At 42.5% G+C, this 12,317-nt stretch overlaps 1 protein-coding gene across 5 annotated transcripts in view; it reads right to left on the bottom strand.

The window, feature by feature from the left end:
* Positions 1–12,317, bottom strand: part of LOC129731086 (probable cationic amino acid transporter) — a 112,888-nt gene that overhangs the window by 23,374 nt on the left and 77,197 nt on the right. For all 5 annotated transcript variants that reach the window (XM_055690840.1, XM_055690836.1, XM_055690841.1 and 2 more), the window contains one exon: positions 11,731–11,862. In XM_055690840.1, the coding sequence (XP_055546815.1) occupies positions 11,731–11,862 (132 nt within the window). The remainder of the gene's footprint in view (positions 1–11,730; positions 11,863–12,317) is intronic.

Below are 12,317 nucleotides of genomic sequence, written 5' to 3'. Positions count from 1 at the left end.
GTCATTTTAAAAGCCCGTTTTAAAATATTCCATATTAGGCTTTCGGTTGTTAAAAAAACGGCTAAGTCCCAGGAGGTCGATTGTTGGTTAAAATTTTTTTTCGGGATAACACCAGATCTCGACGTTTTATGCATTTTTAAGACATTTGGCATCGAAAAAAAATTTCGACCACTAGGTTTAGTTTGTGTTTCCACCGCTAGTGGCCCTGCGAAATCTAACTTTTCAGTCTTACACTTAAGAAAGTCTTCAGCAAGTTTGTAGTAATGTTTTTTCTTCTAACTTCTCTTGTTTTACAAATATGTACAGCGTTTCGTATCAGACCATTTTCTAAAATTCGATTTTTTTTTCAACATCTAAAAGACTGTAGCACTTAGGTGGCAATCATGTTCAGCATACATTTGCATCTCAATGAAACACAAAACTTTGAAGAAAACACAAAAAAGATAGCTTCTACAAAGACCGAGTTATTGGCAAGAAATGTAAAAAAGAAATTATTTTTTTGTGCATCCCCAGATCACATTTAAGCCAAAACTAAAAGACAAAACCTGCATAGGATAATTTACTATGATAAGCGCATAACCGCAGAACAGCGCAGCGCATAATAAGAGCCTTTGGAAAAGAAACCATGGAGTCTTTCGTGGTCTGATCAGCTAATCCTAACGCAGTAATACATTTCATATGAAATCAGTGCTGTATTGGAAGAAAGGGTACGATAAGACATTGATTGAAATGATTGTCTCTTCCAGTATCTTCGAGGCCTGATATGCAATTTAAAGTTTTTTTATTGTTTTTTTTTGCAATAACTCGGTCTTTATAGAAAAAAGATGATGTCTTCTACATAGTTGTGTGTATGGATCAGGCACCCCAATGGTACACGCAAAAGTTGGATGGTGCGAAACCAGTACAAAATTGTGTGTTTTTAGCGCAATTGTTGATGTAATTCGGAACCAGTACAATGATTGCGTGTTGGGCATGACGCAATTAATGCTCTAGCGTTTCTCCAATGTATTTGGCAGCTCGAAACTACTACACCTAAACCGTTTCAACATGGTATCAAGCAGCATTGCAAAGCGAGCGAGAAGCAAAACCATTCTTCTCCTTTCTGCTTGAGGAGACATATGCTACTCTTTATAAGTCTTTTGCACACACGCTTTCGAGATACTTTTTCTTCTTCATGCATTCCTCTGAATAGCAGCAAGCACACACCGACAGTATGAGTGAGACTATCAACACTGGTATCAAGTATGTACAGCACGGGTGTCTCGCTCATTTCGTGAAGCAACGAGATATCGCCTTGCGCGTCGCAATTCGAACCGAAAGAGAAGCGAAAGAGCAACCTGCAAATTGTATGTGACGTGTCTAGTCTTGTCGCACATACATGGACATTCTACGAGCGAGAGAGAAATTTCTCTCGTCGCTTAAGAGAAAAGCGCGTGCACAGAATGACAAATAATAATCCATGGGTAGCAGTCACTAATACACTCGACGTGAGGAATAAAGTGTCGGTATATGATACATATTCTGATTTCATTCTATGTCAATGTATTCGCAGTACAACTGTTGCGTTATGCGTTTCACACATTTATTGTGCGATTTCTGTGCAACATTTGTGCGAATCGGGAAGACACAACGATTGTACAAGACTTAAACTTTTGCGTGTACAGACTTTTTTTACTGGCTTCTAAGGATATTTTTTCTGTTGCTGTTTGTTCGTGATACCTACCAGCGCTAGCAGTCCGGCAGTCACATCGAGAACGTATTGGCAACAGAGCAAAAGGAAACGAAAATGTACTTCGTGTGTCGATTCGGCACTATTCGGAGGATGTCTTCTGGATTGTGAAGGTAGAAAAGAGAAGAAGCTGTTCGTGTGAATGTCGGTAATAGAGCGGCTGTGCACTGAAGGATGTGTGTATCGCACACCGAATGTTATATACAACCATACATGCTATCGTCGACATGGGAATAAGGTGAACAGCAAGGGAAAAAACCTAAATTAATCCACCTAGCGGTCAGACCCAGCCTTTCTCATTTAAACTTATTATTTGTAAAAATAAATTTACATGAACGCTTCAATTCAGTAAATGTATATTCACTCTTTAGGTTCTAAAAAATTGATGCTGTAATCTATACATATAAAAATGCAGTCCGGTCTGTCTGTCTGTTTGATCCATATTAGCTTGAAAACTACCGAACCGATCGACGTGAAAATTTGTATGTAGCTATGTATGTAGCTAGCCATATGCGATATGGACCCAAATGAAACCAAATTTGGCAGGTAAATTTTTTAAGTGGTTAAAAATATGTCCATAATGTTTTGACACCCCTCCTTTTTTTGAAGGGCGGGTGCCATACAAGTAAAACACAAAGTTCTGCATATCTCGAAAACTAACCGAGAAAATGGAACCAAATTTAGCATGTGAATGTTTTTGGAGGTAACAAATATGTGCATAATGGTTTAATACCCCTCCATTTTCTGGAAGGGAGGGGTTGCATACAAATGCAACACAAATTGCTGCACATCTCGAGAGTTAACCAACTAAATGAAACCAAATTTGGCAGGTAAATGTTTTTAGAAGTAACAAATATGTGCATAATGGTTTGACACCCCTCCCTCTTCTATAAGTGAAGGGTCCCATACAAATGAAACACAAATTTCGCACAGCTCAATAACCAATCAAGAAAATACAAATCTGTCCATAGTGGTGCACAAATTTCTGCACATCTCACGAACTAATCAACTAAATGGAACCATATTTGGCAGGTGAATGTTTTAGTGGTAACAAATATGTTCCATAATCGACCTCAGGCAACATTTTTTTTCTGGAAAACAGCTGAAAATGACCAAATACCACCCAATATGAGTGTTTCTTTAACCAGTATGACGTTCAATCCAGAAATTGTCTCCAAATGCTATTATGTAATCCAAAATGGCAACTTCCGGTTTCGGAAAAACAGCGGAAAACGACCAAATACCACCCAATATGGGTATTTCCGAAATCGGAATGATGCTCTGGAACCACAAATCGACTACAGACAACATTTTGAATTGTAAGATTGCAACTTCTAGTTTCTGAAAAACAGCCTGAAATGGACGATTCCCATTAAATATGAGTATCTGCGGTACCAGAAAGATGCACAGAAGCTAAAAATTGATCACAGACACAATCGTGAATTTTAAGATGGTGGCTTCAGATGTCTGGCAAACATCCGGAAATGACCAACTAGCATTCAATATGATTGTTTTCGGAACCAGAATAACTCCCAGATGATAGAAATTGATTTCACAGGCAATTTTAAAGTTCAAAATGACGACTTTCGGTTTCTGAAAAACAGCCCAAAGTGACCAAATACCACCCAACATGAGTATCTCCGGAGCCAGAATGTTGCAAGAAGCTAAAAATTGACCTCAGACACCATCATGAGTTGCAGGATGGCAACTTCTGGTTTCTGGTTGGAGAAACACCCATATTGGGTGTTATTCGATCATTTTCGGCTGTTTCCCAGGAACCGGAGGTCGCCAACCTAGAATCCAAAATTGGGTCTGTGGTCGATTTCAGCTGCTGTGTATCATTCTAGATCCGGAGATACTCATGTTAGACAGAAATCGGCCATTTTTGGCAGAAAAAACAGACAAAAATGGCCGAGTTTAAGTAGTCTTCGGAATATGTTCCTTTTCATATCTGAATTTCACATTTTTAAACATAACAGGCAAAGTAACAGTCCAAAGCAAATCAATTGGGTCTTATGGGGCAACTAGACCTTCCATTTGACACTGATTTTATGATAATCGGTCCAGCCATCTCTGAGAAACATGAGTGAGATTGAACAGTCTTCAGAACACGTTTCTTTTCATAACTTTTGAGCCATATGTCCAATCTTTATAAAATTTAAAACTTAAGGGTTTTCCAGGTAGCCCGTTCTTTTGAGACCAATCGTAATCTTTTGTTCAAATCGGTTGTGTAGTTTTCGAGATAATGATGTTTCATGATTTTTACATTTTGATACATAACCTCTAATTTGAAATTTAATTGGGTTTTATGGGGCAACTAGACCTTTCATTTGCAATTAATTTCAACAAAATCGGTCCAGCCATCTCTGAGAAAAGTGAGTGAGAATAAAAATCTGCACATACACACACACATACACACACACACATACATACAGAAAATGCTCAGCTCGTCGAGCTGAGTCGAGTGATATATGCCATTCGGCCCTTTGGAGCACTTTTATACTTTCGGTTTTGCAAGTGATTGCTATACCTTTCTAGGAGAAAGGCAAAAACATTCGTGTATGGGAAACTAGACGGTATCGTTATAGTCGTTATATGTCGTTATATTTTAGATATTTGAAACAAATCTAATTCCAGGGTCTAGTCTAATACAAAACGTTTTATCTCCAAGACAAGAAGAGATAAAAGGAAAGGGTCCTGGGCAATGTTTTTAGAGATAATATTATCTACAACGCAATTGAAAAAAAAAACGATTTGGAGCTTTTGTAGCAATAATTCAATCTGTGTATAAGCTATCTTTTTTGTGTCTTCTTCAAAGTTATGTGTTTAAATAATATACAAATATATACGCAACATTGTTGCCTTCTAAATGCAACAGTTTTTCGAAATTAAAACAATCGAATTTTAAGGACTAGTCTGATACGAAATGGTGTATCTTCACAGCAAAAGAAATTAGAAGAAAAAAGTTTCGAAGGAAAGCTTTTTGTAATTCTCTGAGGTTTTTTATACTAGATTTCTTCAACATAAAGTATGTCAATAAAACCAGTATTTGGAGAGTAAATGAAAAAAGTTCACGATGTTGAGCTCTTGTACCACTATGCACCCCTCGCTTTGTGGGACCCTACCCCTTTATAATATAAGTGCCATTTTTCGCCCAAAACCTTGTTTTCTAAGCTTTTTATATCTCTGGAGATGATATATCAATGATCATTCTAAAAATCGCATTTAGAATAAAATGAATTTGAGAAATCGAAAAAAAATTTCATGAAAAAAAATTTTTTTTATTTCAAAAACTAGGTAGGGTATCGAACGTTTTCGTCAGTGGTTTTCTTCGGCCCCCTTTTGCATAAGATTGCTGCAGAAAAACTGCCGAAGAAAACCACTGACGAAGACGTTCGATACCCTTTAAGTTTTTTTCCTGATTTTCCCATGATCGAACAATCCGCATATCCGCATATTTGCAGCTTTCAGAAGACGTCACACCGATGCCTCTAAAACTATTTGTAATCATAAATACCTTTCTTCTACAGTCAATAGCGCTTTAAAAATGAGTCATGTTTCAAAACATTGAACCAATAGACTTCTTCTGCCCATAGAAACGTGCATAGAAACGCAAAGTTTCAGCCAAATCAAAAACGGTCGATTAAATTAGTTGTGATCTTCTGAAAAATGTTCGATCAAAATTGGTTCAGATCTTGCGGAATGGCAGGTAAAAGAATTTTCATTGTTTCGGCTCCGGAGGGGTTGGGTACAGAAAGTGTTAATAAAACAAAATTGTTTTTTTATGGATATACTGGTAACATTTCCGATCAAAACTCCTATATTTTCTGAATCCCTTCGAATTGCACAATCCAGAATGTTCGCAATAAAAAAAGTTATAATAGCAAAATAGCAATAGAACTTGTAAGTAAATCTGAGTAAATTTGCCTTTATTTTTCAAAAAATCTGTACCTCGAGTTTTGCTAGGGGGCCATCCACATTCCACGTGGACGGATTTTAAACGATTGTGAATTGATGAAGAAGTGAGTTCGCCTTAGCTGAATGATTATGAGTTTTACTCCATTGATTTAATTTTTCTTTCTATTTTCTTTAACACGATATTAACTGAATTATATAACTTGTTTTGTTAGTATTCTCTACGAATATGCTATATGTTAGAAAATGTTTCTTCTTTGAAAACAATTTTTACTCAGAAGAAAATGTAACGTAAGATTTGTGGGGAGGAAGGGGGTAATGCAAAATATTACTAAGCCTTGTTATGGGGGAAGGGAAAACTTAAAAAAGACTTCGTTTTTAGGTACGAGAAATGTTTCTATGATGGTTTTTCATACCTCTAGATATAAATAACACTGATGAACACAGGTTTTGCCGTAGCTCAAACTGGAAAAAAGAAAGATTATAACACTTCAACCATTTTTGGGAATTCCGGTGCCTCTAGTAAAGATAACTTTTTCAGAGATTTAAATGAGTTTTCCCATAAGCCAACATAGAAGCCACGAACCTGGCGAGCAAAAACTCTACCGCACTTTGTCAACTTCTGCATACACTAGTGGCACCAAAATTCACAAGAATGGTCGAAAAGCTATAATCATCTTAGGGCAACTATTTTGAGCTTAATGGCAACACTTGATCGCTTATGTCGACCAGTAATAGATGTACACGCGACTTTCTGTTCGTCTGTCTGTTATATCACCGTGAGAATGTATTCATACTCGAAAACCCAAGACACGAAACGAATCTACTAGGTTTGCTCTATCTCATAAGCGCAAACAAGGTCAATTTGTACTCTATAAACTTAAAACTTCTTCCTCGACCATTTTATATCGATCCGTATCTCTCGTTGGCGTACTGAGTATGTGTTAATGATCATCATCATTAAATTCGGTATGTAAAAGCTATAGTAGCTGACATATTTCAACGACATTAAATCTTATCTATTTTATCAGCGTGGCAAGGTGAGGGGAAGCAAATTCATTATTTGTAAACTCTCAAACACCTAACATGATCACCATGCTAATTTGTGTACGTGAGTTCTCAAGTATGTTTCTATGGCATATTTTTTCTGTATCTGTGATGTAGTCACAGAGAAGTGTGAAACTTCATTATTTGTAAATTATTGAAAAGGTTATCATGAAAATTTGTAAACAGGCGTTTCTCTAGAAGAGAGAGGGATGTCAAACCATTATATTTGTTACCCCTAAAAACAATCACCTGCCAAATTTGGTTCCATTTAGTTGGTTAGTTCTCGAGATAAGCAGAAATTTGTGTTTCATTTGTTATGAACCCCTCCCTTCAGGAGAGAGAGGGGAGTCGAACTACTATGTTCATACTTGTTACCTCTAAAAACATTCACATACCAAATTTGGTTGTATTTGGTTGATTGGTTCTCGAGCTGTGCGAAATTCGTATTTCATTTGTATGGGACCCCTCCCTTATAGAAGAGGGAGGGGAGTCAAACCATTATGGATATATTTGCTACCCCTAAAAACATCCACCTACCAAATTTGGTTCTATTTACTTCGTTAGTTCTCGAGATGTTCAGAAATTTGTGTTTCATTTGTATGGGACCCCTCCCTTCCAGAAGACGGAAGGGTGTCGAATCAACATGGACATATTTGCTACTGGTCTGTATGTCCTCTGGGCATACTACAGCAACCAGACATTTGCTTCCGGTGCTTTGAGGGCAGCAAGTTCCCGGTTCAGGAGGTTGTCTCAACCTCAGAAGAAGGGTACGTAGTTGCTAAGGTAAACGGAGTGTTCTACTGCAGTTGCTATGCTCCGCCACATTGGTCTACCGAAAGGTTCACCCAGATGGTCGACCTCCTATCCATGGAGCTAACGGGCCTAACGCCGTTGGTGGTGGCGGGCGACTTCAACGCTTGGGCTGTTGAGTGGGGAAGTCGCTTCACGAACCAGAGGGGCTAGATCCTGTTGGGGGCTTTTGCAAAGCTCAACCTAGATCTGGCCAACGTTGGGAACAAAAGTACATTTAGCAGAAATGGTGCGGAGTCGATCATTGACGTGACGTTCTCCAGCCCAGGACTGATCAAGAACTGGAGGGTAGACGATGGCTACACTAATAGCGACCACCAGGCGGTCTGTTATAGTGTAGACAACAACGAGAGGCGGCAAGCGACGGGTAGAGCCAACAATCCGACCGTTCGCGGGTGGAAGACATCGCACTTTGATGCCGAGGTATTCGAAGAGGCAATGAGAAGGGAGCGCGAGGGTGGTAGTTGGCTCCGCCCGACTGCTGACCAACTAGTTGCTATGCTATCGCGGGCGTGCGACGCCACCATGCCTAGGACTCGCCAACCTAGGAATGGAAAGCCACCGGTTTACTGGTGGACGGACGCGATAGTCGACCTTCGCAGTGCGTGCCTCCGTGCGAGACGGAGGATGCAGCGTGCGCGAAACGAAGAAGAGAGGACAGAGCGCCGCGCAGCATTCAGTTCGGCAAGATCGATGCTAAAGAGTGCGATAAAGGCCAGCAAGAGGGCCTGCTTCGATAGGCTATGTGCGAGTGCCAATACAAATCCGTGGGGTGACGCCTACAGGATCGTAATGGCCAAGACTAAAGGCGCGCTGGCGCCTGCAGAGCGATCACCAGCGATGCTGGAGCGTATCATCGAGGGACTCTTTCCACGCCACGAGCCAAGTCCTTGGCCTCCGGCAGTCGAGTCTCACGTCCGACGTTCCAGTATCTCAGACATAGACCAGAGATGGTCGGCCAACCTGCCGAGCATCCAATCCGTGAGCGACGACAGCCGTGTCGAGGCAGGGGAAGAGGCAAGGGTTACGAATGAGGAACTCATCGTGATCGCTAAATTCCTAAAGGTGAGCAAGGCACCGGGACCGGATGGTATCCCTAACCTGGCGATCAGGCTGGCGATTAAAACGGCCCCCGGGCTGTTCAGGGCAGTCATGCAGAGGTGCCTGGATGACTGTCTCTTTCCGGACAGGTGGAAGCGGCAGAGACTGGTCTTATTGCCGAAGGCTGGGAAACCGCCAGGGGACCCATCGGCATATAGGCCTATCTGCCTGCTGGACACCGCGGGCAAGGTGCTTGAGAGGATCATCCTCAACAGACTGGTGAGGTACACGGAGGGTGTACACGGTCTGGCAGGTAACCAGTTCGGCTTCCGGAAGGGCAGGTCCACGCTGGACGCAATCTCTTCCGTCATCAAGACGGCGGAGGTAGCAATCCAGCGCAAGAGAAGGGGAATACGCTACTGCGCAATCGTCACGCTCGACGTGAAGAATGCGTTCAATAGTGCCAGTTGGGACTCCATAGCGCTCGCGCTCAGGAGCATCCATGTACCGGTGTCGCTGTACAAGATTCTGGAAAATTATTTCCAGAATCGAGTACTTGTTTACGACACGGAGGAGGGTCAGAAGTGCGTCCCAATTACCGCAGGAGTTCCGCAAGGTTCTATCCTAGGCCCGGTGTTGTGGAATGTCATGTATGACGGAGTGTTGAAACTCAAGTTCCCTGTAGGGGTTGTGATCGTCGGCTTTGCAGACGACATAACGCTGGAGGTTTACGGCGAGTCTATCGAGGAGGTCGAGTTGACGGCCGCGCACTGTATACGCAAGGTCGAGGACTGGATGCGCTCCAGGAAACTGGAGCTCGCGCATCATAAGACGGAGGTCACGGTTGTGAACAACCGTAAATCGGAGCAACAGGCGGTGGTCAGAGTCGGAGACTGCACCATCACCTCGAAGCGATCCCTGAAGCTCTTGGGGGTTATGGTGGACGACAAGCTCACGTTCGGGAGTCACGTCGACTATGCCTGTAAGAGGGCCTCATCGGCTATTGCAGCACTATCTCGTATGATGTCCAATAGCTCAGAGGTTTATGGCAGCAAGCGAAGACTTCTTGCCAGCGTGGTTTCGTCCATACTTAGGTATGGTGGGCCAGTGTGGTCCAGAGCGCTAGGTACTAACAGTTACCGTGGTAAACTGGAAAGTACCTACAGGCTCATGTGCCTAAGAGTTGCGAGTGCGTATCGTACGGTGTCATACGATGCAATCTGTGTCTTGTCCGGCATGATGCCTATCAGCATCGCCATCAAGGAGGACAGAGAGTGTTTCGACCAACGTGACACAAGGGGCATACGAGGTACCAGAAGGTCATTCTCGATGCTCCGCTGGCAGCGGGAATGGTCCAACTCCACAAAGGGCAGATGGACGCACCGACTCATACCGGAGATATCCGGCTGGGTCGGGAGACGACATGGTGAAGTGAACTTCCACCTGACACAAATCCTGTCAGGCCATGGTTGTTTCAGGCAATATCTGCACAGGTTCGGACACGCGGTGTCCCCCATGTGTCCCGAGTGCGTGGAGGAGGAGACTGCTGAGCATGTCTTCTTCGTATGCCCCCGTTTCGCAAGAGCGAGGAGCAACATGATGGCTGTGAGCGGGCCTGGCACTACTCCGGACAATCTAGTCCGGAGGATGTGCGACGACCCGGACATCTGGGACGCGGTCTGTGCGGCCGCCTCTCAGATTGTTCTGGAGCTGCAACGTGTGTGGCGGGTCAACCACCAACACGCCAGTGGTAGCTAATTACCAGTCTCCAGGTAGTTAGCTAGGAGGTTATAAGAGTAAAGAGGGTGCATCACGCACAAAAGCCACTCCCCGACGTAATACTTAACCGTCGTTCCGGGAAGACCAGGGCTGGAGACTGGAGGGGTTTTAGTGGGTCGGGACAGGGATCAGTAGGTGTCTGGGCGAGTGTAACTACCCCAGCATCTCTCCCCTAGTCTCATCCCCACACCCTGAGTTCTCTTCTCAGGTGTCTGTTTGCGGATTTCCCCGCTACCTTTAAAAAAAAAAAAATATTTGCTACTCCCAAAAACATCCACATGCCAAATTTTGTTCCATTTATTTGGTTAGTTCTTGAGATGTGCAGAAATTTGTGTTTCATTTGTATGGGACCCCTCCCTTCCAGAAAAGAGAAGGGTGTCGAATCAACATGAACATATTTGTTGCTCCTAAAACATCCAAATGCCAAATTTGGTTTCATTTGCTTGGTTAGTTTTTGAGATTTGCAGAAATTTGTGTTTCATTTGTATGGGACCCCTCCCTTACAGAAGGGGGAGGGGTCTCGAACTATCTTAGTCACCTTTCCCGGCCCCTAAAACCCCTATATACAAAATTTCACGCCGATCGGTTCGGTAGTTTCCAAGCCTATATGAACCAGACAGACAGACAGAGCTGCATTTTTATATGTTTAGATTTAAAAGATACACGGTTGACGCCGTAAAGACGAAGCAACGCAACGTTATTTCATAAACATATTTTAATGCATCTACCGAGTACAGTTCAAAGTTATTACCGAACCGCAAATATGGCTAAACTTCCACGCATACCTATAAGTTATCGGACTACTACGGCAGCGGTTTTCTTCGGTGGGGTCGATACCCTATCTTCCATTAATTTCGTTTTTTTTTCGTCTACCATCCTGCTCAAATACCAAAAACATAAATTTCTAAATGTTTTTGATGTGGATGAAAAAGCTTTTTGCCAAGTTTTCTCACGCTCCGTAGAAACGAATCTGTTGTTTGCAGTCGTAAAAAGCAATCTTTATGCACTTAAGGGAAAAAATCGTAACAAAATCCCGACCACCTGAACGTGGGAAAAACCAACTGAGAATCCCCAGCGGCATATGCTAACACACCGGTCGTTTTTTTTGCACTGAATGCTTTAAAATATTGTTTCGATTCGTTTGTGCTTTGAGAGCGTATTTTATACCGATTTTTTACCGAGCGTACGTACTGCGGCTTTTTATCCGCCGTAATAAACTGTCGAGTTGTTTTGTCTGTACTGGATAGGCTAGACAGAATTACGTTTTTCAATTGCAAATTCGTTTCGTTTAACGATGCGGAGACTGTACCAGACCACAATTTTCCATTATCGTCCGACAGAAGTGCACCGTGACATCCGTAATTCTGCCAACAAAACATATACCTATGTAGAAGGAAAATTCAACTTACCAATTAAATATTCTAATATCATATTCCATCCTATAACAAACGCCACAAACTCTCCCACCGACACGTAGGAATACATGTACGCGGAACCGGAAGTGTGGGGCACCCGGACGCCAAACTCCGCGTAACAGGCGCCTAAAAGTAACAAAGAAAGGAGAAAAAAAACATCAAATATGAAATTAATACTACTGGCTTTCGGTACCGACTGCTTTCTAGGGACACCTATCGGTATAACGACAGCCGACAACTGTTTTGGCAACGGGTTATTTCGGGATCATGGATCCAAGACTAGACATCCGGTGGTGCCACCTGCTGCAGCGGCTGCTGACATACCGACCGGCGCCGTCTACAATCGCACAAGCTAAATCAACATTCAAGCTAAAACACGCAAACCGGGCAGCTTAGGACTATTTGCCGTAATTAATTTGGTAAGATGGAAACAAAACGAAACCGTGAACAAGAAACAGGACGGAAGTTCGGGGTCGTCGTGGTAGGGAAAACAAACAAGAGTTCGAGCTTAAATTACATCGTTTTTATTTGATGTTGGTCTGTTTCAAGTTTCGATTCAATTACGATGACGTGCAGTGAAT

This window comes from Wyeomyia smithii, chromosome 3 (assembly GCF_029784165.1).
Source record: "Wyeomyia smithii strain HCP4-BCI-WySm-NY-G18 chromosome 3, ASM2978416v1, whole genome shotgun sequence".
In the NCBI taxonomy this organism is placed as follows: domain Eukaryota; kingdom Metazoa; phylum Arthropoda; class Insecta; order Diptera; family Culicidae; genus Wyeomyia; species Wyeomyia smithii.
The sequence above is the reverse complement of the archived record's forward strand: the minus strand, read 5'-3'. Positions and strand labels throughout refer to the sequence as shown.